The sequence below is a fragment of the Sorex fumeus genome, unplaced genomic scaffold (genome assembly GCF_029834395.1).
Source record: "Sorex fumeus unplaced genomic scaffold, SorFum_2.1 ptg000098l, whole genome shotgun sequence".
Lineage (NCBI taxonomy): Eukaryota > Metazoa > Chordata > Mammalia > Eulipotyphla > Soricidae > Sorex > Sorex fumeus.
In genome coordinates, this window is record NW_026606155.1 from 16391311 (window position 1) to 16419287 (window position 27977).

At 36.0% G+C, this 27977-nt stretch overlaps 1 protein-coding gene across 24 annotated transcripts in view; it reads right to left on the reverse strand.

The window, feature by feature from the left end:
- Positions 1 to 27977, reverse strand: part of NRXN3 (neurexin 3) — a 1716647-nt gene that overhangs the window by 39208 nt on the left and 1649462 nt on the right. For 18 of the 24 annotated variants that reach the window (XM_056134049.1, XM_056134032.1, XM_056134029.1 and 15 more), the window contains one exon: positions 15401 to 15479. In XM_056134049.1, coding sequence (XP_055990024.1) covers positions 15401 to 15479 — 79 coding nt within the window. Of the gene's footprint in view, positions 1 to 15391; positions 15480 to 27977 lie in introns of all 24 variants that reach the window. The other 6 variants (XM_056134041.1, XM_056134035.1, XM_056134038.1 and 3 more) reach the window with 1 other exon arrangement.

Genomic DNA, 27977 nt, shown 5'->3' on the forward strand with positions numbered 1-27977 from the left:
GCTCAAGGAAGCAACTTCCAGAGAGTTCTGCAAGCAGAGAAAAGAGCAGCTCAAGCCCCAGCGGAGGCGGGGGCTACAAAACATGCATTTGCAAAAGGTAGAATAATGCAGCATGCTTTTTATTTTCTTCAAGTGTACAATCTGGCTGGAGAGCATTCTATATTTTGTTCTTATCATGTTTCATATATAAGATAGCAGCATATTTAATGGAGGAGAAATAAGCTTTTCATGTGCTAGCATATCCGCTGTGTCTGGGAAAGTCAATAAAAGTTTACTAAGATTTAGTTAAGATGGGCAAACTGTTTCAGAAAACAGAACCTAAATTCTCCTAATTTACTAGGGCTCAGCAGAAGGAGTCTGCTAGGCAAACTCCAGTTTGATGTCGGCTTTGAAAAGCAAGAGTCCATTTAAACAGCCACACTTACTTATTCATGCACTGTGCATGGCTGCCTTTGCATTACAAGAGCAGACCTGAGCCAATTGACTGGAACTGCAACTTTCTCAGAGTTTAAAATGTTTACTCTCTGTAAGTATATATATTTTAAAAATCTATTTTAAAAAAATACCTTTGCTGACCTTTGTTTTGTGTGATTGACCTGACCTATTTGAACAGATGGTGATACTATATTGCCAGCTCTCATGTGTTTTAGAAAAAAAGGGTGAAGAGTCTTTGCACTTTAAATATGTAAATAGAACTAATAGAGGACACTCAAAGCATTTCTTTTTCTCCACCCACCCTGATTTTGGAGGGGATTGGGCAAGCTGCAATGCTTAAGAGCTATACTGGGCTCTTTGCTGGCAGGGAAAAGCACTCATAGTGTGCCTGATTGGGGGTGGGGGATGGTATCATCCTGAGAATCAAAAGGGGGGCCAACAACATCTAAGGCAAGCATCCCTATGTGCTGTACCATTTCTTTGGCCCACACATATATATTTTTTCAACCATGCAGATTTTCTAGTTTTAGATCTAACTTCTAATCAGACTGATCAGGATTGATTACTTTGCAATGATGCATGCAGACGGTTGGATAAGCGGTATTTTTCTTAAGTGAAGGATTCTAATAAAAGTATATAAATAATTTTACAAGATTATGACTTTTTTAATGATGAATTTTGCTCCTTCATGATACCCACAGAGATCCATTTATTGCATAGAAAATGCAATGGTCCAAAAATGTTTGCCTTTTGTATTGATTTCTTTTGTATAGGTTGAGATGCATAACATAAGGAAATGAGGAAATGAAAAAGAGAAACACAAGAAACAAATTTAAATAATGTCTAGAGCACAGAGGGCCAGAAAGGGGCTTAAGTAAGTATGCTCTCTTTATATTATATTGTAAATAAATATACTCATTTATTTGTTTTCTGGGCTGGAGTGATAGCACAAGGGGTAGGGCGTTTGCCTTGCACACAGCCAACATGACTGACCCGAGTTCGATTCCTCCGCCCCTCTCAGAGAGCCCAGCAACCTACCGAGAGTATCTCGCCTGCACGGCAAAACCTGGCAAGCTACCCATGACATATTCAATATGCCAAACACAGTAACAACAAGTCTCATGATGGAGACGAACCCGCTCAAGCAAATCGATGAACAACAGGAGGATCATGACTGTGACCTTGGTCCTTACCATAAATTTGTTTTCTATTAGTTATGTCATCTAAAACAACATGTTTTGGGTTCTAGAGTTGCTTACAACAACAGTACCAACCACAGCATTTAATCTGTATTCCACATGAAGCATTTAACACCAGCTAGGGTGGCTGTTCTCTCATCACATTTTTCTAAATAGGTCTGTTAATGAGTTCAGTCTTGAGCTAGAAGCCAGTGTGCACAGATTGTGACAACAGGTGACATCAACAGGAAATAACCACACAGATGTATTTCTCCTTTTACACCGGAACCATTCCACCTTTCAAGAAGCCAGAGTAAGTTGTCTGGATAAATAATCCAGTAATTTCATTATACTATCAGTAATTTTTTAAGACGTTGCTATATATAAATGATTGAACTATTTATCTATAATAAAATATACTTAACACTAATACTTTTCTTTGTTTTAGGGTCATATCTGGTGATAGTCGGGGTTTACTCCTGGATCTGCTATGTGGAGATCACTTCTGGTGGTACTCACGGATTATATGGGGTGACAGGGATTGAACTGCATGCAAGGCAATCAGATGTACTGCTGTTTTCGTCCCACAACCCACATACTTATAGTCAGTAAGGAAACTGGTAGCTACTTTATGTGTTTGCGTTGGGTATATACTATCCAGTTTGAAAAGTAGAGCAAGGTGACCAATGTGTGGGCTTTGAGGTCTAGTTGTCTTGGATTCAAAAATCTTTCTTCTTCTTTTGTTTATTTATTTATTTATTTATTTATTGCTTTTTGAGTCACACCTGATGATGCACAGGGGTTACTCCTGGCTCTGAACTCAGGAATTACTCCTGACAGTGCTCAGGGGACCATATGGGATGCTGGGAATCGAACCCAGGTTGGCCGTGTGCAGGGCAAATATCCTATCTGCTGTGCTAAATCTTACTTCTTAACAGTTGTGTAACACTTGGCTACTTGGTAAGCTCTCCTGTGCCTCAGTTTACTCATCTTTATAATCAAGATGATCATAAAAGACTCTCCTCTGTCATTGTCACTGTCCTACCGTTCATTGATTTGCTCGAGTGGCACCAGTAACATCCCCATTGTGACAATTGTTATTGTGTTTGGCATATTGCATATGTCACAGGGAGCTTGCCAGGTTTTGTCGTACAGGCAAGATACTCTCGGTAGCTTGCCGGGTTCTGAGATGGGCAGAGGAATCAAACTTGGGTCGGCCACGTTGGCCGCTTGCAAGGCAAATGCCTCACTGCTGTGTTATCGCTCCAGCCCAAAACACTCTCATAGGTTATTAGAATTATAAAAGGTGAAAATGTATTTATGACTTGGACTATAGAGAGTGATGAATGAATGTAAGTGAATGAAGAATCAAAGATGTAACACGGACTGACCTTAGAAGAATCAGTAATCAAGAAAATTTAGACAATATAATATATGCTGAGATTTAAAGATTCCCTAACAAAGTAAAATCTTCTATTATCCACAACTGTATCATATAATCTATCTTGTCAAAGTAGAAGGTGCAAAATGATCTAACATTTTAACACTTCACAATTCCCATATCTCAAAAACTTATTCCCTAAACAATAGAGTGATCCCCGAACATGGAGCCAGGAGTGAGGCCTGAATACCACTGGGTATGAGGCAAAAACCACCACCAACAAAACAAACAAAACTGGGGCTGGAGCAGTAGCACAGAAGGTAGGGTATTTGACTTGTATGCAGCCAACCCGGGTTCGGTTCCCAGCATCCCATATGGTACCCCGAGCACCACTGCAAGGAGCAATTTCTGAGAGCAGAACCAGTGAGTAACCCCTGAGCTTCAGAGCAAAAAAGAAGAAAAAAACACCAAAAGCTTCTCTTAATGTCTCTCCAGTAATCAATAAACAAAATCTGGAAACCTCAGAATTTTCCCACTTGTCATTAATGTTACCGAGGGAAAATTATTTGGCAATTGTGTTTTGAGAAATAGTTAGTCAACGCTTCACACATGAGCAGGACTGCTTCAAAATTTGTGTTTTAATAAATTGAAGTGTGATCCTATGCTTTAACTGCAATAAAAATACAATATATCTGTTTTCAAACATTTGGCTTTGATCTTTGTTTGGAACTATGTAGGTATATAAAGAACCCTGAGAGGGGCGTTTAAATCCACAATGAAGGTGGCCATAGTGTGTCCTACAAATGCTGTATCTCTGTTCTATCTTCTAGGAGAATCTCCCCTTGAGAAAGTCCATTACAAAGATGCTTGCCTGAAGTCTTACAGCTCTCTCTTGTCTTGCCTGATAGGTTAAGATAGTTAGGTTTTCCCAGAGTGCTGTTCCCCTTCGGATGATTACTGGTTTTCAGCAATAAACATTGCACATTGAGGACACCCAGCGCTCTCAGTCTCTGAGACTGTTAGGCCCTTGACCCTTGCCTTTTCTCTCTTATTTCCAACTCATTTCTTTTTTTTTTCTTTTTGGGTCACAGCTGGTGATGCTTTTGGCTCACCAGGAGTTACTTTTGGCTCATGCACTCCATAATTAGTCCTGGTGATGCTTAGGGACCATGTGGGATGCTGGGAATCAAATCCGGGTTGGATGCATGCAAGGCAAATGCCCTATCCGCTATGCTATTGCTCCAGCCCCTCCATCTTATTTCTTAATCCTAGTGGTGAACCTATTTCAGGTCTATTCACCACGGGTAATTCACGAACAAATCTTACCTTACCTGTGCAGTTATCACCTTGCAAAAACAAGTTTTGAGCCCACATCTTCTCCATTCTAATTTGTAACAGTAGTTTACAATCATAGCAACTAGAAATTAACTTTAAAGGAATAAAATATCATGTTTGTGCACACCCAGCTTGATTTCCCGGTCTAAAAGATGTGACAGAGCATCTCTTAACTGCCGATTTCTATGTTTTTGGAGACTTTGAAAGTTTATTATTCCATAGAGCCACTATCGGGCTGGAGCAATATCACAGCGGGTAGGGTGTTTGCCTTGTGTGAAGCTGACCCAGGTTTGATCACTCTGACCCTCTTAGAGAGCCCGGCAAGCTACCGAGAGTAACCCACCTGCAGAACAAAGCCTAGCAAGCTCCCCATGGTGTATTCCATATGCCAAAAACAGTAACAACAAGTCTCACAATGGAGACATTACTGGTGCTTGCTTGAGCAAATCAATGAACAGTCAGAGGATAGTGCTACAGTGCTACAGAGACATCACAAAAATTTTAATATGTACAAAACAAAAATCAAATTTTATCTCTGATCTTGAGGTTATTGAGTTCTATAGTGTCTATCAGTTAAATATGTATATAATCCTATGCTACTGAGCAATAGTTCCAATTCTGAGTTTACTGCTGTCATCTGTGGCTTGCAATCAGCCATGGTTAGATTGTCACTGCCCTCCCGTTCTTCATCGATTTGATCGAGTGGGCCCAGTAACATCTACACTGTGACACTTGTTACTGTGTTTGGCATATCGAATATGTCACGGGTAGCCTGCCAGGCTTTGCTGTGTGGGCGAGATACTCTCAGTAGCTGCCAGGCTCTCCGAGAGGGGCGGAGGAATCGAACTCGAGTCAGCCATGTTGGCTGTGTGCAAGGCAAATGCCCTATCCGCTGTACTCTCGCCCCAGCCTGAATTTGATTCCTCTGCCCCTCTTGGAGAGCCCGGCAAGCTACCCAGAGGATCTCACCTACACGAAAAGCCTGGCAAGCTACCCGTGATGTATTTGATATGCCAAACACAGTAACAACAAGTTTCAAAAAAAAGAGACGTTACTGGGCCCGCTTGAGCAAAACTCGATGAACAACGGGAGGACAGTGGACATGGTTAGATTACACAGCAGAAATTGGGGAACACTACAAATTAGGGCTTGGTGCATGTGCATGCACACATATGCATAAATGCAATTTCTTTGGGGACAGAGGTGGCCCAGGGTTGGGTCATATATGATAGTGCTCTGGGCTTACTCCTGGCAGGCCCTGTGGTGCCTGATGATCAAACCACAGATCTCTGTGTGCAAGGAAAGAAAACCAATATCCTTCCTGCCTCATACATGTTGTTTTTTAATTTTTTCATTGAAATTATATGCTCTACAATACTCATACTAGTTTCTCCTGCACATCACTCTAACTCCACATTCATTCCAAACTTGCAATCTCACTCCTTCAAGAAACGCAACTTCCCTCCCTTTCTTCCCCTTCCGATTCAGTTGTGTGAATCAGTACTCCCATTATTTTGTGTTTAAGTCTTTGTTGCTACATCACTGGGTACCTATAAGTTCATACATAAAAGGGCCATTCTGTATTTATCCTTTTCCTTCTGACTGACTTAACTCAACATGGAGACATTTATTGCAAAGTAGTTCATTACACCACTTTTCCCCTATATTCGCTCCCTCCTTTTCTTTCTTCCTTTTAGCCTTAGCTCTTTTTCTTCTTCCTTATTTCTCCCCCATCACGAGAAAGCTCTTAGTTCACAAAACCTATGAATATCTTGGTTTTACATTTTTACTTACTCTTAGAAGCAGCAAAGATCTAGCCTCTAGTTATTTGCTCTTCTAATTTGACAAGACATCGCTGAAACCTATCATCATAAAATGATCTACCTTAAAATGTTTTTTCTTCTAGAACTTTAATCATAACAAATTTTAAAATACTTTGATCTATTAACACATTTTATACCTATTTTATATTTCCTTATTTTATCTTTATGAAATAATTTGTTCTAAATTCAATTTAATACTTTGAGAGAAGTAACAGATTTCCTGAATAATCCTCAGGTAAAATTTAATACACAAAGTATTAATGTATTAATTGGGTGCTTCTGTCTAAAATCTGAGAAATTCATATTTCTGTCATACCACAAAAGCTATCAAGTATGCCATGCTTTTTAGAAAGACAAAAGAAAAAAGTTAGGTCCAAATTAAAATGTTGGCTCTCAAATGCTTCCATGAATTAAAAAAACAGCAAGATATAGGTCACTTTACTCAAGAATATCAAAAGATAATCTTACCAAAAATATTCATGATTTAGAACCAGTGAGTTAAAAAGGAATTGTTTCCCTTAATGACTTGCCAAATACACTTATATTTTATGTTAAATACATAAGCTAAATTTTTAGTAAAACACATTCACAGTTCCACAAAATTCTCACCCATTCAGAAACAGACCTGCTCTATACTGTTGAAATGATTTTGCTCTTTCACTGTGAACCTTGGGAAAAAGTAAATAGTTGATAAAGTCCCAAAGAAAAGTTTTAACTAAACAATTGGAAATCTGTGAAGACAATTGGTAATATATGAAATATTTATGTATATATATTTATATTCCTATAAGAGCAATTTCATTTAGTCATGGCTCCCCCCTTAAATAAAAAGTCAACAAGGGATCTTATTGTTTTTGTTCTGTTGGATGTTTGACTATTACTGCTAATAATTTCACTGCATGAGTTTTCCCTCCTTAGCCAGGTAAAAAGTGCCACTTATGACTTCCAGATGCAAGCCACAGTTATAAACTTTATAATTCATCTGAAAATTTGATTTGCTTCTTTGTGAAGTTCCCTAAGGTTAAGGTTAAAAGTATAAACAAAAGGGGAATAAGAAGTAACAGAAGAAGCTTTCAAATCACATATTACAGAGAACAGAATCACAGAAGAACACCACAACAGTGGACTCTAAATCAAGATGGCAGGACAAGGTGTGCCAGACAAGAGACATGTGCTTGACTGCTATGACCAGGAAAGCAAATACAAGAACAAAACCATACAAAGATGCTGTGACAGCAGCTCTTGGAGCCACCATGATCCAATGGAAATAATAAACACAAGAACCCATGACATCATAACTAAAATATAAGTTACCCCATAACTCAAACACTGTTCTTGCTGGGTTAGCTTGGATGTATCACTGGGATGAAACACAAGATGATGCCATTACTGACCATGCGTTGGTGATGGAAGCCATGGTTAGTTGATTAGCTACAAAACTGTCACTGCATGCCACACAATGACCCCAGGCTTGTTCAGAAATAAAAGATATAACAAATACTCTAAATCTGCAATAAAATTCTTTTTATGCCATCTGATACTTGTGTAGAGAGATGTGTTTTTCTTTTTGTTGTTCCTGCTTGATTTGGCGTAATTGTTTTCTGGCTCATTTGTTCTCCTTGAAATTAGTTATATTATTATTAAAGAACAGAGTAAAGGCAAGTGACTGGTGCAGATATGGGGAAAAATGAAAAGGGAAAATCAAGGAAATTAGAAGGAAAATATAGAGAGGAGAAAGAAAAGGAAAGCACAGTATTTCATTCTTTTGTACACAACTTTCTTGGATTTTACTGGGGCGTGGTTTGTTTTGAGCATATACACTGAAGGGATATAATGAAGGGGTAAACCTGAGATTAGGATGGCAAGAAAAGATTTTGTTGCCTTATTTGATTCGCATGTTTATATATCTCTCAATATTTAAAAATAATTATAATAATCATTCATAAAAGTATAGCAATGAGTTAAAAATAGTCATAATGACCAAAATACTAAATGTGAGTCAAAACAAAATAAAGTAAATTGAACCACCAAAAATTCATGCGGCACAAGATGAGGTGAAATGACAGAAAATGTTTTCAAATATATACAAGTTATATATCTATTTATATATATACACAGGGATGCGCATATATGGATAGATATATCTGTATAATTTTCTCTCCACTCCTCCCAAGAATAACTGAACTATGGAATTATCATTATAACTATGGTAAAAGAAAAAACCTAAACAAAAATTAACATGCTTTGTTCACCAGGTTAAAACATTATCATGCGTGTCCCATGTAGACTGGTATGAAAATGATGGTATGAATTTCTGTGTAAACACATGACTGATGGCAGGGGCTGTTGTTAATCTCTGTTTACATTACTCTGATATCACTTATACTGTGTCTACATATATATGGAGAAACGGGCACTATATATATATGTATATAGCATCCACATATTATATGTAATTATATATATACACACAGTACATAAGCTAGAGCTTATGGGAGGAAAAACAAACAAAAAAATAAAAATACCCATTATAACCTCTCTCTGAAGCCCAATCCCTCTTTATTTTTAATTTTTTTTAGGGAAGTGTTGCTTAATGATTTCATTAAGCTTTCTCCTTATCAACTACTTGCATTGGCATTTGAAATCAGGAAGTTCTCATGAATTTCATTCAAAATTATCTCTTCGACATGCCTGGCATAACTTACCACCTAACCCTAAATCTTCCTGTCTTTGTGGAGTTTAAAGAAAATCTTACTAGTAGATCGACTAATTTTTTAATCATCATGAATCAGAAACCTATTCCAGCAATCTAAGTTATAGAATAACATTCCTGTCACTGGTTGGCATCATCTGTGGGTTTTTACTTGCCTGTCTTTGGAATGAAAGTATGTGCTTTTTGCTGAATTGAAGACCTCTCAGACTTTTGATGATATCCTAGGTATTTTTCTATTCACTATCTACATTGATTTCCTTCCATTTTCCGTGATTTCCTTCCATTTTTCCTTCTGTGTGTTGACCTTCTAAAATTTATTTTCTCTCTTTCCCTTCCTGCTGTTTTCTTGAGTTGTTTTTGTGGTAGTGGTGATGACCAGGGTTCATATATTTGGTTATGATGCTGTCACAACAAGTAGTCATGGTGCCTAGTGGGGATTGCAGAGTTTTGGTTGTGACACTGAGTCATAAATAATAGTGGTGCTGGGATTGTTATATGGGATTTTGTTGGGGATAAAGTCCAGGTGTTTGTTTCTACAGGCCAGAAGTTTTCTGGTGTTTTTTTTAAAGCATTGAGCCATATTCCAAGTTCCTATTCCCTTATTTTTATGTTTCTTATAATAGACTATGAATTATTATAAAATATCTCGTCATAATTTTATTTTCCAATTACCTACTTCAATGGAAACATAGTTGGTTAAAAAGTTTGAATAAAAAGTGATTTACTAATTTTTCATATGAAGCCTATATGCTTATGTATTAGTATTACTTTTATTAGTACACAAAAATATGAGACAATGGAAAAGAATAGTGTTTCCAATTTTTAATGAGATACGTATAGCTATCAATTACTTCCTTTTTTAAAGCCAATTCACTTCCCTATGCTCATATCTTTACTGTTTCTTTAATTTCAATAACATTTTAGATTAAGAATTTTAAAAGTTTCAATAGCTTAAAAATAATCTTGGTGTAGAATTGGGTTATAATCAGCTCCTTTGGTTGTTTCCATCTATGAATTTTTATATAATAAATTCCAGTTTCTTTTTATACTTCATTAGATAATTACTTTTGTAACATTCCATCTGAACTTTCCACAGTATTATAGCAAATACAAACTTTAAAAATTTGGTTAGTTTTTAAGAAATTATTGGAAGCATTTCTTTTATAAATGCTTCATTTAAAATATGTCAAAATCATAAAGACTAAGAATTCAGTTGAACCTGAGGATTCTTTTGGTCTTTCACTCACATTTTACACACATTGGGTCAGAAATTAGTATGTGACTGAAAAAGAGGAATAAAGTATCATTACCCCCCCCAACTAAAAGTGAAAACTACATATTTTTCAAGTAAATCACATTTGAGAACCACTTTGAGAAAATAAATTATTTTGTGATATCAGATTACTGCCATTAGTTAAACATCTCCCTCAATCCAACCATTATGAAAGTTGTTTAGTACAGTACTATTGATGGATGGATGTGTTTCATCTTTACTTCCTTTTAGTGTCTGTCCTCTGGTGGAAGTGCTGTCCCTTGAGATTTGATCAAAGGCCATTTAACAAAAGTGGAGACACAAAACTTGGCCAACTGACAGTAAGAAAAATATATCCTTGGATAATAGCTAGATGAATCGATATAGTTAATTGTCACCATGCCCATTTCTCAGGTGTAAAAGGAATTTTATTTTTATTTTTTCCTCTCTTTGTATTCCCTATTCCCAGAATTTTAGTATCTTGAGACTGCTTATATGAACACTGAGACATTGATCATTTCTAATTCACAAAATCTACTCTAAAAATATATTTGTTTCAAAGTGATTTCTATTTCCAGAGATCGACATTCTGGGGAAAGGAAAAAGAGGGAGCAAGTAAACTTAGAAAGTGAATTTAATCAATGTGTCTATATTTTAGAATTAAATCCTATATTTTAAATCACAAAGATGAATTTGCTAAAGGCATTGTTTATGGCTTTTGTAATTTCATGGGTAAAACCCATTTCCTAGTGGTTATTTAAATTCTATTAAGTTTCTTTATTATTTTGTTGTTGGAGTCAAAGAGGTAAGGGCAATGAAATGTAAATTAACTGTACAATTTTATAATAACAGAATTACAATAGAAATCAAATGGGTTTATATGAAATATATATCTATGAGCCTATAAATTGGAAGCTTTAGATACTGACTCACTTTAAAAGAATCTATGAATGCTTATAAATTAACAAAATTAAATCCTGACCCATAAATTTAAGTACTTGAGCAGTTATTCAAAAAGTGTGAATATTTTTATTTGGTGGTGATAGTTTCATTATGATATTATGGTTTAAAGTTATAATCATTGGTACTTAAGGCAAAGTTATAATCATTGGTACTTAAGGCAAACTCTGCCTAGTTTTTTCAAATATAAAAGGTTCTCTTGGATCTAAATCAATCAGGGAAACAGCTGTATGAGGTAAATTCCCAGTAACTGAGCTAGCTAGAAAATAATAAATGTACTAACAAGTGATAGAAAATAAGGTAATAGTTAAATAAGATAGCACAAAGCCTGGTTTGGTCAAATTTATCATATTTTCATGTAATACCAATTATGTAAGACATAATTTTATCTGTGACTCATTATAAAATAATCTCATTCTCAAGGAAAGGTAGGATAGGGTAGAAAATACTTTTTGTTGAAAAAAATATGGATTTTTAAAATATGGTTACAAAATACATATTTTAAAGATTTGAACAAGTTTTATCATTTATTTTTAAAAATGGATAAAAGCAGATGTAGAAAAAAATCTCTCAAGTTCTCATAATCCTCTATTTTTGTGAGGGTGCTTCTAAAGCTATACTCAGGAGGCCAGGAGCAACTCCCAGATATTCTAAGACAACTAATGCTCTCAATTCAGAGGGGGACTGCAAAAGTGGATATACTCATGCCCCCAATATACTAAGGACCACCAGGCCACTCCGCTAGTCATTTGGGTGAGGGGTCTACAGGATCATGCCTAATGCTTCTCATGGGACCACATGGGGCTGGCATTTGATCTGGGGTAAGCCACATGGAAGCTATCCACCTTTACCCCTGTTCTATCTCTGGCCCCCATTTTTTAATTTTAGTGTAACATTGTGAGGTATTTAGAGAAGTTTAGGTATTTACAGAACCTTAGTTCTGTCAACACATATGAACCATGCTTCCAATTACACCTTGTTCTTATGAGTTAGTTTTCGATATTTTTCTCAATCTTGTATTTTCATAAAAATATAAAGAATATTTGAAGTACATTGGCTTTCTGGGGTTTCTAGACCTCATAAAGTATACCCACTATTACTCAGGGCTGATTTCTGGATCTGCACTCAAAGTTCACCTCTGGCAAGACTCAGGGGGTCATGTTTGATACTCAGTGGCCAATATCAAATCCAGGCTGGCCACACGTGAAGCAAGCACTTTACACTCTGTACTATGTCTCTAGCCCCAAACTCTGCCTAGTTTTTTCAAATATAAAAGGTTCTCTTGGATCTAAATCAATCAGGGAAACAGCTGTATGAGGTAAATTCCCGGTAACTGAGCTAGCTAGAAAATAATAAATGTACTAACAAAGTGATAGAAAATAAGGTAATAGTTAAATAAGATAGCACAAAGCCTGGTTTGGTCAAATTTATCATCTTTTCATGTAATACCAAGCCTGAAAAAAGTATAGAATTTTAGAAAATGAGTCAAAAGAGTGGTGTGTTCAAAGCCAATAAAATCAATTTAATATTCACAGAGAATTTCAGGATCAAAATTTTGTTTAAAATTATATCCATGTAGTGCAGGAGCAATAGCAGAGCAGGTAGGGTGCTTTGCCTTGTATATGGCCAACTGGAGTTTGACTCCGACATCCCATATTGTCTTCCTAGCACAGTCAGAATTGCTCTCTGAGCACAGACTCAGGAGTAAGCTCTGAGAACAGCCAGGTATATATTTTGTGTAAATATAAAAAAGGTATAAAAAAGTATATATATATATTTTTTGTTATATAAAATATATACACGTCTCCATTGTTTACTTCTATATGGTCAATGCAAGCCTTCTCTTTAGAAGATATAAAAAAAAAGCAGCCCCAGAAACAGGATTTGAATGTTCTTCATTGAAAAATCCACACTGTCTTGCAAAACTGTGGAAGCTATAGAGATATTTCTCATGCAATGCAAAAGAGGGTCTGATAGCTTTATGCATCTAACCTTCATCAGTATTAATCAGGTCCCCAGGGCAAAGTCTCAGCATCACTAGGAATAGCTCTTTCCTTCCTGCATTAAATATTTTCCTGTGTATCAAAAGAACTTGTAGGGAATGCTTTATTGAGTAAATAAATTTAGAAAGGAAAAAATTGCTTATTCTTTAAATGTGATAAGTGAATAATCCTGGGCAGAGTGATCAATATTAGTATCTCAGAGCAACATATTAGCTCCTTCCAGGGTGTCTTAGGAGTCATTTCCTTTTATACCCCTTCCAAGACTCCTCTGAGAACATAACAAATTGTTTCAAAATCTGCTTTTCTCCACCCTCCCAGACCATTATTACCCAAGAAATGGTGACATTGAATTTATGTCCTTGGCTTTCAAATCAAATCAAATACTGTGCACCTTGGGGCTTATCCTTGGAGGTACACGGGGGACCCTACGTGGTGCTGGGGATCGAACTAGCATCAGCCACATGCAGGCAACTATCTTTATCCTTGTACTATATCTCTGGCTCAAACCCTAAATTGTTATAAGATGTAAAATCTAAATGTTTGATAAAGTTGCATATAGAAAAATATCACTGCTGAAAGCCAGAGAGAAGTAAAGAGAATAAAATTAAAGTATAGGTCTTCTAGATTACAATGGACAAAATCAGTAAATTTAACATTTCTAGGGCATCCTGCTATATTTATATCTGAACCCTTATTATACAACACATGCTTATCATCACAGCAGACCCTCAAAAATTGTTGTAGAGTTATATTGCATTGAAAAGATAATTTAAATTATAATGCTTCCTAATTCTATTATCTGATGCTTGTTTATGAAAATTATCAGAATAATAAGGATTCTAATCTAGAGATAAATTGTATCCTGAGGGCTAAGAAATATTTAATGAATGAATGGCTTAATTAATTAAAACTTCATTCCTAAATTCTGATATGGAATTTGATGATTCTTCCCTTTGAGGTTAAGACCTTAGTACATTAAGAGTATTACCAAGTAATCTGAAAAATTCTGATCAACTAAATTACACTTATTTTTCTTCAATACAACTGAACACGGCTTACTTCCCAAGATGCAAAAGCCCTACATATTATCTATCCCCATGTAATCCTAAAGACAGGAACTCACAGAACTTCCTGGATCCAAAGCCACTTGCAAGACACCAAGCTTTTAGACTACCACAAAATTTGTAAATAATTTTGAGGTAATAAATGGAAATTTTTTACTTGGTTATATTATTGTTACATGAAACTTAACTTTTCCTAGAATTAGCAAAAGTAAAATTTTAATGGCTCAACTTTTTATAAAAAAAGAAAGTTTAAAAAATTATAGCAACCCAATGAATCAACTAGATAATTCTATTTATTTCTCTTAGCTTTTGCAGAAATAAAATCCTAACCCAAATCCAGCTTTTAATTATATTAAACATACACAGAAATTCGATGATATCTGTTCTCTATTATATAAGTATTAAACTGATAACAAGTATCAAACAAATGACTTGGGAAAATTGATAGGAAATAATCAGGGACTGAAGTTTTTCTTTTTAATTTTTGGCTGGTCATTATATCATATATAGCTCACTATAAAGAAAGACCATAAAACATCAAAATGTATCTGGATCCAAGTGGGAACACACTGCAGCTTCTAATTGCCAAAGTCCACTCAACTTTAGCACAGTAGATACATTTTGAAGCATCTCAGCAATTGGCATGGCATGGTTCAGTACTAATTTTGTGTTTATTATGTATATTGCTATGCAAGTTTCTTAAACACACATTGAACAAAATTAGTATAAATATAATACCATGTTAACTGCTGTTAAAATCCCATGGAAAACATTCTTTGTTACTCTTGGCTTGGTTTTATATTTGTTTTGTTATCTAAAATAATCCATGAGGCTTAAAATATTTCTATGTCTCCATTATAAGTTCACATTTTTGTGATGTCAAAGCAATAGAGACCATTTATTGTCCTACCCCCAGTCAACTTTATAGATCTTACTGGCTGGTCCATATTTACTGTTCCAGCTGTTAATTTGTGAGACTCACAAATGCTCAAAACTGGGTTGTACCCATGGATTTTTATTTAACCATCAAAGGTCTGACTTAAAAATTCCCTTGAAATATTATTGCTCCTTCCATGGGATTTGATGCTTTTGTTTATATATGAGTATTCATATATGTATGTACATACATATATAAATATAAAAATACACAAATTATACACACTATAATATATAACACAGGTACATTCACATATATGTATGCATTGTATTTTGCAAATGAAAAATAAAGCAAGCAAAACAAGACTGACCTAACCTACCTGTACTGGGTTCACATTCAACTAAGTCTTCGTCATCACTGGAACATTCAGCAGATGAAACAAGGTCATCTGATGTTGGCTGCGCGTGTCAAAGAAAAAATAATGCAGAAGGGGAAAGAGAGAAAAGAGAGAGAGATAAGAAAACCAATGAATAAAAGCATCAAAGACTTATCACTCTGTACTGCCTCCCTTCATTATCACTTTTCTCTAATGAAGGAAGGCATGCTGTAGGATGGAGAATTTTTAACTCCTTTGTGACTGTGAGTGACTCTGGGTTTAGACAATATATGCGGGACTCATATCTACCTTATCCATGAGAATCACAGTATGCTGCCTACTCTGACTCTATGCTGATTTTCATTTCACTTTTTTTCTTCATCCTTTTCCTTTTCTGGCTCTTAGGTCAAAACCAAAAGGACTTAGGTATTTGAATATGGTTCTGTGCTCAGAGATGACTCCTTGCAATGCTCAGGGAATCACAGGCAGTAAAAGGAATAGAAACAGGGATTGTTTCTTACAATGCAAGTGCCTTAACCCTCACACTATCTCTCCGATCCTTGTTTCAATTTTGAAAATCAAAAGGGCAGGTGAAAGTCTATTGTGGCTGGTGGACAGTACAAGAGAAAAATCAAAATAGAAATACACTACAGCTTTGAGAAGGGGGTGATATATATATATATATATGGGGTGTAGCTTCCATTGCATTATTTAGCACTAGTAAATCAACAGGCTGCCATAATTAATGAATACTGTGGATTGCAGTCAGCTCATGATTAGCATGCAAGTTTTTTTTGCTTGTCTTGCTAACAGTAATTTCTTCTTATAATTGCTATAGTTGGATGAATTAGTAATGTGGTCTAGCACAAAGATATTTTTTTTAAAGTCTCTTCACACAGCTATGTCTGCTTCTGTTACTGTCACTGTCCTGTTGTTCATCGATTTGCTCGAGTGGGCCCGGTAATGTCTCCATTTTTTAAGACTTGGTATTACTATGTTTGGCATATTGAATACATCACTAGTAGCTTGCCAGGTGTGGGTAAGATACTCTCGGTAGCTTGTGGGGCTCTCCAAGAGGGGCAGAGGAATTGAACCTGGCTTGGCCGGGCTGGCTGTGCACAAGGCAAACACCCTACTGCAGTGCTATTGCTCCAGCCTGGTATGCTTCTGAAGAAAGCCAAATATTTTCTTTAAAAAATATCTTAATTGAATCATCATTAGATACAGTTAAAAAGTTTTCATGAGGGGGTTTCAGTCATACCATGTTCCAACACCCATCCCTTCACTAGTCCCACCATCAATGTCCTGTTTCCCTTTCTCTCTCTCTTTCTCTCCCTCTCTCTCTCTCCCTCTTTCTGTCTCTCTCAATCCTTTCCTCCTTCACTCCCTCCTCTCTCTCTCCCTCTCCCCCCTTTCTCTCTCTCTTCTTCTTTTTCTCCTTCTCCCTCTCTTTTCCCCTTTCCCCTCTCTTTCCTTCTGGGTACTATGGTTTGCAATTCAGGTGCTGAAAGGTTTTCACATACATCTGTTTACCTACATTTAGCACCAGTTCTTATCCAGAGTGATCATTTCCAACTATCATTGGCATAGATGTTCCTTCTTTATAATAACTCCCACCTCCCAGTCTCAGCCCACTATTTGTGGCAAATTTCCAACTGTGGACACAATTTGCAAAACATTTTTCAATTGCAATCCTAATTCATGTGTATTCCTCAAGTGGTAAAGCACATGAATTGCATGTGTAAGGCCTGGGTTCCATCTCGAGCAGTGTATGACCTTCAAGGAAAAAAAAAAACAGTATATGGTGACCCCTGAGAGTACCGGTAGGTGTGGCACATACCACACATTCCAATTAAGAATTCTTACTTTTTAAAACGTTATTTAAGTAAGATCTGTTCACACCCCCAATTCCAAGGAATTTGCTACAAGAAATAGAGTTGTGGGACTGGAGCCAAAGTACAGTGGATCAGGCATTTGCCTTGTACACAGTTGACCTGGGTTCAATCCTTGGAACCACATATGGTCACTCAAAGCCTGACAGGAGTAATTCCTGTGTACAGAGTTAGGAGTAGGCCCTAGGCACAGTAGGGTACACCCTCTCAAAACAAACAAGTGAAAAAGAAATACACAAGACTGTGGGTACTGTCCCTTGCTGCAAATACATGACAAGATTATTTCTATACTAGATATATATTACAGAGGCAATAAATGTTAGTAAATTAATACATTCATAGTAGCTATTATATAAATATATTTGGTCTATTTTTTCATAAGCATATTCACGAAATAACAATTGCTCAATAAATGTGCTTTCCCCCTCGATATTAATACAATTAACTGACAGGCTGGTTTTATTATTCCCAATGTATTGAAGTGTGAAGCCAGACTCTCGAGGACAAATTACCGGCCAGATCCAGACATGCAAATAGACTTAATAGTTATATTGATTAATTGACACAATTATCACAACAATTCTTTGAGATGTCATTATCATTATACTCTTAAAGAGAACTGAAATTCCAAGAGGTTAAATTCGTTGCTGAAATATAAGAAATGATAAGAATATATTAGAAAAAGAAATATAGCTAGTAAGAGATGAACTAGAAATTTGAATAGATACATGATATCCAATAATTGTTTTTTATATCCCTTCCTATATGATATAGACATGAAATATGGCCCCTGAAGTTCATCATAGAAGCCCTGAACCCAGGATCTGAGAATGTGGCCATTTTCGGAGAAGTCCTGCAAAAAAATGCAATTAAGTGGGCCTGTTCACTGTCCGACTGTCATATACTAGTATCTTTTTAAAAAGAGCTTGGGATGCAGAGTGACCATTGAAATACAAAGAAAACACACCATAGACAGAACAAATCTCACCGACATGCTCTATCTAGGACTTTGGGATTCCAGAAGTCAGAGAATATATGATTCTGTTCCTTATTCTACAGTGCTTTGTAACTGCCACCCGAGTAACCTAAATCTGCATGACAGCCCACACGCACAGCATCTCCAGGCAGTGTCCTTTTCAAATGAGGGGTAAACACAGTCTCATTTAAGACTTGGTATCATTTAAAATAGATAACAGTACTTCTTTGGGTGATTGATTTCACTTGTCAGTGGCATAGAGGTGCCTTAAATCACAATATTCATCTTTATTCTACATCTGGCAGGGGAACATTTTAGTTTCTGCTCCTCCTTAAAAGAGAAAAAAAGTTCTTCAAGTCCACTTATTTTTCAATTAGAACTACTAAAGTGTACATTTGAGTTTTAGGAACTGAAGCTGGTAGTTGTATACTGGAATATAGTTATTCCAACTATAATATTCTAAAGTTTTCTGCTAGACGAGGTCTTCTACAGGTTGAATTCAGTTATCTAGGGAAGGAAATAGTGAGCGAATAAATGTTAACAGTGTAAATACATAACAAAGCTATAGAAGGCCAAAGCAATTTTTAAAGGTGCCACAGTCATTGTTGGATAGCTCTAAAGTATAATCTATATGGAGGGTGATACCTTTTTTGAGATAGCAAAAATTGTCTTAGATAAGAAATTGGGGACCTTACCGATAATAAAGGTCTCTTACCTAAAAATCGCTCATTGTATTTAAACATATAAACTGAGTATTTGAAATATTAAAATTTTATGAAAAATAAAATTAAGATAAAAATATATTAGAACTAGATACTGGTAATGAAATAGAGGTTGAGGTGAAATATTTAAGGCATAATCAATTATAAATTGCTAGTATTTTGGTCATAAGGACCTTGCAGAAAGACTCCTATACAATTTAACTGAACTTGGTACCTCATATTTCACCCAAAAGAATGAGATAACAAAAATCTAGTGAATTTTTTCTTACTAATAAAAATTAAAATAAAAAAATCTAGTGAATTTATCTCCAGAACTAAAGACCAAGCAACAAAAATGTTAAATAGATCATTTAGAAATTATGTAAACAATGCATAACTGCACTAGAAACAAAACATATACTAATACATAGGTGGAATATTCAAATTCTGAGATATTTATTTTTAACTTATATTGAATAAAAAATCATGTAAAGATTTTTTCTCTATTTGGGGCAGAAGGTTTGGGTCATACCAGTGGTGCTCAGGGCTTTCTCATAGCTATGTGCTCAGAGATACTCCTGGTAGAGCTCAGGGGACCATGTATGGTGCCAGGTATCAAATCCTGATCAGGTGCATGCGAGGCCATCCCTTTATTCTCTGATACCTATCTGGCCCCTACAATTTTTTTTGAATGAATCTTCTAAATCACTTTTAATTCATTTGTGTGCATGGCACGAGCACATTTCATTTACATGTGACTGAGCAGTTTCCCAAAGACCATTTTCCAAAGAGGTTTCCCTTGCTCCACTTTATATTGTTTGCTCCTTTTTAAAATATTTGCTAATTATGTACATGAGGATATGTCCCTGGGTTCTCAATTTTACTCCATTAGTCTGGAAGTCTGACTTTATTCCAGTACCACACTCTCTTGATTACTACAACTTATAAACTTAAAGTTGGTAAAATAGAAACTTCCCATCTTCTCTATTCCTTGGATTTTTTTGGCTACTCAGCAGACTATGCATCATTTGTACTTTGTCTTTTAAAAATGCCAGGGTATTTTCATAGGACTGCATTGAGTCTGTAGAGTTCTGGACAGGATTGTCATTTTTGATAATATTAATTCTTCCATTTCATGAACAAGGAAAGGATTTACATATCCTTGAGTCTATTGTGTTTTGTAGTATGATTTATAGTTTTCTTCATATAACTGTTTCACCTCTTTTGTTAAGCTGATTCCCAGATATTTGTTTTTTGAGATGCAGTTGTGGAAAGAATTTTTTGTCTCCTTTTTCTATTGCATTGTTTGCACACAGAATGACAGGGATTTCTTGGTAGATGGTATAGCGTTGGAATGTTTTACGCAAGAAACCTTATCATCAAGAGTACTATAAATCATGGTGCCTAAATTTTTTTAAAAGAAATTTAAAGGAAACCTTAATAGGCTCTGATGTTGAAGGATCTTCACGGTTTCTTTTCAGCCTCCCCCTGCCTCTCTAATATTGCACAAGTTGCTCTCCCATGTGGGCTAGGCAATCCCGTCTGCTCATTTTTTCATCCCGCTTTCATGTTTCTGTACCCCAATGTCTCTCTAATCCTTCAGCAGAGTCATCATTTCATGGCCCATGTTTCTCTCCCTTGGTGTCCAGTTAACTCTCCCCTGGTCATTTTCTCAAAGGATTGCTTTCTGTTTATCTTCTATATAAATATTGATGACAAAATACTCTTCCCAGGTCACAGAAGCTCCTCCACATAGCAGTTAACTATGAGGAGTGAGAAGCTTTCCCACTCCAAGCCTCAATTTTATCGTCTATAAATCTGACAAAAAGAACTAGAAGAACAGCTAGAGGGGTCTTGGTAGTGGGCTGATATTGGGGAACTACTGGTGGTTACTTGGTGAATCTTACATATACAAGAGGTGTTAAACTATACCCTAAAATCTGTAATATTGCAAACTATACATCAGCAAAGAAAAAATTTTGTTATCACAGGGAGAACCTCTGGTAATAGCATGTGGTACACGTATAATAAATATTTGCTAAAATTAATTACTCAATCACAGGCATGCATTATCATGTATTTCATAAAAATTGCCAAGCCTGGATTCCATTCCTAATATAAATACGTATTCTAGCTGCACATGCACTCCATCTTTAATGAGTCCTCCCTTGCTAGAACTGTCCTTCATGGTTGATAGTTCATTGTCCTCTTTTTAAAGTATAACCACTGACTCGGTTGTATCTGCTAAGAAGAGTGATGAAGAAAATGAGAATATGAATATGACAAGAGCATTTTTAAATATTAGAAAGACAATCTGTTTGTAATGAATCCACATACAGACATTCTGTATAGACCTTTTATATATTTTATACTTTTTTGAGGGAAGTGTTTAGTTTTGGGGCCATACCTGATGGTGCTCAGGAACTATTTCTGGCTCTGCACTCAGGCATTATTCTTGGAGATAATTAAGGGACCATATGGGGCACCAGAGTTCAAACCCAGGGCAATACATGCAAAGCAAACATCCTACACAATATACCATCTCTCTGGCCTCCATTCAGTGTGGAGTTTGATGTGGATTTAGCCCCTTATTTTCTGTGCGTCAAACATCATCATCCATCTTGGCAGTCACAGGCAATGAAACCTTAGAGCAATGATAAATATCTTTAATCCCTCTGTTTTCTGATCTAAACCAAGTTTACCTAAATAACCTGACATTAAATAGTACCACACTTGTCATAGAACACTGTGAATTGTCTCAGAAAGATTTGGTCTGCCATGGGCCTCAAGCTGTATTTTAGAATAAAATCAGGATCAATAAGGATATATTTAACTTTTTTTTCTTTTACTACTTTTATCTTGCTATATTAGAAAAAGAGCAAAAAGCAACACAATTATAAGCCAATACTTCTAAATGTTATAAGTTTGGAATCAGTTCATTAAAAAAGTTAATATTTGATTCAATATTTTAGAAAACCCAAGACTTTTAAAATTGATTTTATTTTATTTTCTAGCTATTTCTTAAAAATAAGTCAGTGAAGGGTATGATTTAAACTTGGAAGGGGGAACACACCTTTGACTATAGTTTCTTGATGTTTCACTGCTATAGATATATTAAGAATCAAAATTTAATTATTAGGAATAGAATGAATTTTAAATGATATAATTTTATATTTAAATAAAATTCAGCAGTGTGTGTAAATGTGCATGTCCTCAGAAAGAACAGTTTGTGCTCTTCAGATAGAGAGAGTTAAAATATTGAGTAACAAACTAATTCTTTTGTGTTAAGCAACTGTTTGCACAAAGCAACTGTTTAACAATACAAACAGCACATAAGATAGTGCGCATATACGAACATTTTAGTTTTCATAATAACTTAGGGTATAGACATTTGTAAGTGGCACCTAAAATTTCCAATGCCCACCATCTATATTTCTTTAAGTTGCAATATTGCTGTAGGAAACTTCTGTTTGTATGTCAGAAGAATCATCAAGTGTTTGGGATGTCTTCTTCATATCTTTTCCTTCACAATGGCTAAGTAAACCTCCAATAATTCCTAACAGCTAAGCTTAAAATGTTTACCTATCCAGGTTCCCACAGGTCAATACCATCTATAAGTCATTCAAAGGAGAATAATAAGTAGAACCAAATAATTCAACAGCAGCTGGGTTGCTAGTTCTACCATCAGTGGTATAAGAGTATATCATCAAAATGATTGATTCAATCCTTTGTTACCTTAATAAATATTTAATAAACACCTATGTATCAAGCATCATTCAGCTATGAGCGGAAGTTGAAGATGACATATAGTAATTCTGCTCTGGGAATCCACAGTCTCTGACAAGACAACCAAAATAAACAAGCAATACACACAGTAAACTAAATGCTCTGACAAGAATAAGCACGAGAGAGAATGCAGCAGATGAGTGGAGAGAGTTGTAGGCAGAAGATATTTAGAAAATAAGCCCTATGAGACAGGCAGTAGTAGAGCAGGGGAAGATGAGTGCTGGAAACAGGAGAAGAAGAAAAGAATTCTAGGCAAAGAATTCTAGGCAAGAATAAGACTTTGCAGAAGACTCAGTGGAGTTTATTTGAATAGCTACAAGTATACAGAATGACTGATGTGATGAACTAGAATGACAACATGACAGCTACTTGAGTCACTGTATTGTTTTTGAAAACTTGGATAATGAGCATCACTTAATATTCTGCCCTTCTTCCAATTCCCCTCCTTCTTTCCTTCCCCATATCTCATCAGGGTCATCCATCACATTTCCTTTGTAAATGAATAGGCAGGGTTTCAAAACATAGTGCCTGTGTCGGCCTGTACCATTTCTTCCAGGTACAGATGAAAACTTAATCTTACCCTCCCCAGTGAGGAAAATTACTCTGACCCTATATATTATTCAATTCTTTTATTAAGAATCGTAATTCAGACTACCCTATTTTAAAAGATGTATTTCATATTTTTAATCCACAGGTTGAAATTATTTGGTTCTGTATAAGGACTCATAAACTTAGGGATAGGCATAATAATGACTTAATAACTTTCAATAAAATATCTCTCTGCAAGAGCCCTTTTTATTCTTTTCCTGAAGGATTTTTTTATTGCATTTATGTTCTCCCAACCTTTTTCAATGTTTATTGAATTTATTTTTGAATAATCTCAGTCAGAAAAAAGCCCAAAACTATCAACCCATGAAAATTTATAGGTATATTTACCTTCCTATTATCTTTGTTTCACAAAACTAGGTTCTTATCTTCCTCCAATGAGTTATTGTTTCCATAAACCACTTGGTTCTAATTATTTACTCTTAAGGGCTCTCTCCCAAAACTTAGCACAGGGCTGCTTCCATATCAAATGTCCTTCTTTTTCATTATTTGACACTGGGAAAAAATATCTGTTGCTGTGGTCAAAACCATTAAGATAGTTCCATTATGTTTCCTTTTCATGCCTCTGATATGATGCTTACTTGTTACTTCAAATTCTAACATTTTGCCCTTAATATTATACAAAATATAGGCTAATCATTGGGGTGGGGCAGGGGAAATCATCATTTTTCTACAAGAGGGTTGGAAGCAGAGTTATTTGAGTGAGTTTAAGCGCAAGATAAAATACGTCCAGCCATTGAACAGCTTTATTAAATTATAAATAACTCTCAAGAAAGATGATCGCCTTTCTTCCAGTGAAAAAGTAAAAGAGAAAGACCCATAAATATTTTGAAGTCCCACAGAAAACAGCCGTACATCTCTGCAGCTGCTTCATGCTAAAAAGAATTAAATCCCTTCAAGTCTTTTAGATCTTCCCTCTCCCCATTTCCATTAAGAGATTAGTTGGAGTTTTAAGAGTCGAATATATAGGTGGGTCTCAAGCAACTTCATAACGAGCATTTATCCTTAATTTAAATAATGTTAGAGACAATTTTAATTTAAAAAGGACACAATGACTCCACATACACCTACAATGGTTAATGAAGTTTGATCATCATGATTTTAATTTACTCACTGATTTTCTTTTATCAAATTCCTACCAGTGTAAGACCTACATTTAATTACTACTGATAAGTAGCTCTGCATTTCTCCCCTCTGTCTCACTACTCAGTGATTTTCAGATTGAAGAAAGAGAGAAAAACTCTGTGTTGGGCCTGCTGCTTAGAGATGCTCATCTCACTATCCTCTTTCAGTAATACTATCACTTCATCTGGTACAGAATCATGAAATGTAGTGAGATTGCAGGGCAGTGATCAACTCTGCCATCATTTTATTCTAAACATCTACTTTATGGTTATCTCAAAAGATGCAAAACGCTGTCACTATCTGTCACTGTCCTCCCGTTGTTCATCGATTTGCTCAAGCGGGCACCAGTAACGTTTCCATTGTGAGCCTTGTTGTTACTGTTTTTGGCATATCAAATACATCACAGGTAGCTTGCCAGGCTTTGCTGTGCCGGTGGAATACTCTAATTAGCTTGCCCGCTCTCTGAGAGGGGTGGAAGAATTGAACTCAGATTGGCCGCATGCAAGGCAAATGCCCTAGCCACTATGCTATCGCTCCAGCCCATGCAATACACTATTATAAGAAAATAAAGCAGAAATAGTTTTAAGTTGTAACATTCAAGTGTAAAGGGGGCCTAATAAGAGCATGCTCTGAATGATGCAGGCCAAGGAAGAAATTTTCTGAGTTTCCTTATGGTTTTATCTCTATGTGCCTAAGTTTATCTTTATTATAACAAAACCCTGTGAATTTCTTCTGGGGTTCACATCATCGAGTGTGTGTGTGTGTGTGTGTGTGTGTGTGTGTGTGTGTGTGTGTGTGTTTAGGATATTACCTTAGTCTCTCTTCTCTCTATCCACTCCTGGAGAAGATTATTTGCTAAGCAAGAGATGACTACATACATATTTTATTTGGTGAATATTTCTGTGGAATGAGAAATCCTTAAAAAGAATTGCCCCAGGCTAAAGATAATGCATCCTGCATGACTAAAATTAGTTGTTGGAACAGAATTTTCTGAGAAAACTAAATTTCAAAACAAAACAAAACAAAGAGTATTGCTTGGGAATATAGTTTTATGTTTTATGTATGGATACATGTTACTCATTAAATCAGTCCAGCTCCAACAAGTGCTTATTTCTCTTGGATATGAAAGTTGCCATGTCTAAGTCTTAAAGGCCCAGTCATTATCCTTATAGAGTTCACACAAATGGATTTGACGCACCCACCCCCTTACCTGCAACTTTTCAAAGTTAGTGTGTGACTCATAATAGGTATCTAATTAAAATATTTATCTGACACTGAAGACAGCAGGCTAGAATGAAATCCAAGTAAAAAGCATCACCTGTTTTTATTCACACTGTTAACCCTTAATAGTCTCCACATTCTTATTCTTTTCACACAGCATCTAGCGAAGCGGGATAAAGAAAGGCATGACTTACAACATCTTTTGCTAATAAATTAACCTTTAAGGAAATCCCTTTGCAGACTCAAGATTTAATTAACAGTAGAAAAACCTATCTAGATTAAGTCAAGTGCTGTGCCAAGGATTGGGGTGCTTTATTTCTAAACCTTAAATTTTCTAGGAATATGTACATAAGTATACATAAGTGTAATGTTGAATCTTTTTCTCCCATTATTTCCAGTTTTATATTTTTCCTCCATCTGCTAAAATGAGGAAGGGTGGATCAAGAGAAAGGAGAGGGAGGAGGAGGGAGAAGAGAGTGGGTAGAAGGGGGATTAATCTATCTGTTGTTCAAGGCAGCCTGACAGAGGGAAGAGGAGTATTGAACCACAGAAGATTAAGCAAACTTCAATGTACCTTCCCCAAAGCAGTAGGAATGTAATGCTCCGTGGTATTCCACTGATAAGCAAATCCCTGTAAATCCTTTCAATTTATTTCTTGGCCTAGAGAAATTACATATTATTTAGAAGGCAAGGGGAAAAAAACCACCACCCACGCAACCACATGCCATCTCTACAAATCTAGAGCAAGTGGTTATTGGTTATGCACACATAAAAGTCTGGCTTTAATGACTACTTCCTTATTGGCACAGTTCTTTCTATGATGGATCATCAGAAAGGGTTGGCTTTTCACTGGACACTTAGCACATTTTCACCACAAACTTTGAGTAATTAACTTCTAACCATTACAAGAGAATGCCAAAAATGTAACTGAAGCTCAACGACCTAACTGACATTTTTTTGTTGCTGGCTTATCTTTAGCCTTTTTTACTTATCTTGCCCCCCGCCCCCAACTTTGGATTTAATTTCTAAGATGATATATTCCAACTTTATAACTAAAATCAAGTCCTGTTGGTAAAGGAGGGGAACAGTTTATGTTATAAGTAGTGTTGGAGGTATCAGTGGTTGAATTTTAAAATTCTAAAACAAAGCTCATCATGGAAAGCACCAATGTGATTCTTTGAGCAAAAATGTTAATATGATTCATTTCTTCATTCTGATTGTTGTTCTGTGTTTCAGGAGGAAGAATTTTTTAAATGGAGGTCTTTCTTAACAATAGTAATCCTGACAAGTTGAGAGACCCATTTAGACGACTTAATAAGGACCAGAGCAATAGTATAGCAGGTGCTTGTCTTGCCCACAGTCAACTCAGGTTCAATTCTCAGCACTCCATATGGTTCCCTGAGCTACATTAGGAGTGGTCCTTGAGTCCAGAGGCAGGATTAAGCCCTGAACATCACTGTATATGACTCTCCATCATTCCCTTCCCCCATCCTCCTTCCAAAAAAGACTTAATAAAAAACCCCAAATATTAGAGAGAACAAAGCAGTTGCTAAATAAAGAGACTCCAGAATACTGGTCAACATCTCTGATAAAAGCACATAACATCTCTAAAAATAGTACATAAGGTAAATGTTTAGTTGAGAGCACATAGCAGAATTTCTGAGTCTTTGGTGGTATGATGAATTAAGGTTGATGCACAGGAGAGAAAGGAGTGGGAGGACAGAAAACTACTAACCTATTATTAATGTTATCTGTGTCAGGATATTTTTATATAATGCAGATGAATATTTGTCACATCTGTCAAGGTAGAAAAGAGTGAAAATGCAACCTTGATTCATATCTTGCAAACAACTTAAAAAAAGAAACACGTTTGAGAAGCAATGAGCAGCTTTTATGAACTATCATATGATTCCTGGTGGGTTCCCGGGGTATTCCAAGAGGGCCAAAGGCGAAGATTGCTTAAATGGCGGCCACAGAACAAGACTAGGATGGACAATCAGTATCTAGGAGGCTGCAGTAAGGAAAAGAGGTCACAGTGGGGGGGGGGGAGGACTAATTAATTCGATGATCAATTAGGAACACATTGAGAAATAAACGTGATCAATAAACATGAGCATGAAGGGCCTATTCAATCCAGAATTTAGAAGGAGACACACAAAAAATGGCCCATAAAATGTAATGGAATAAACTGAATCTTAAAGACAACTGATTAAAAGGCTATATTGGATTTTCCTTACTATACTAAAAAGAGTATCTCCTACACAGCCATGCAA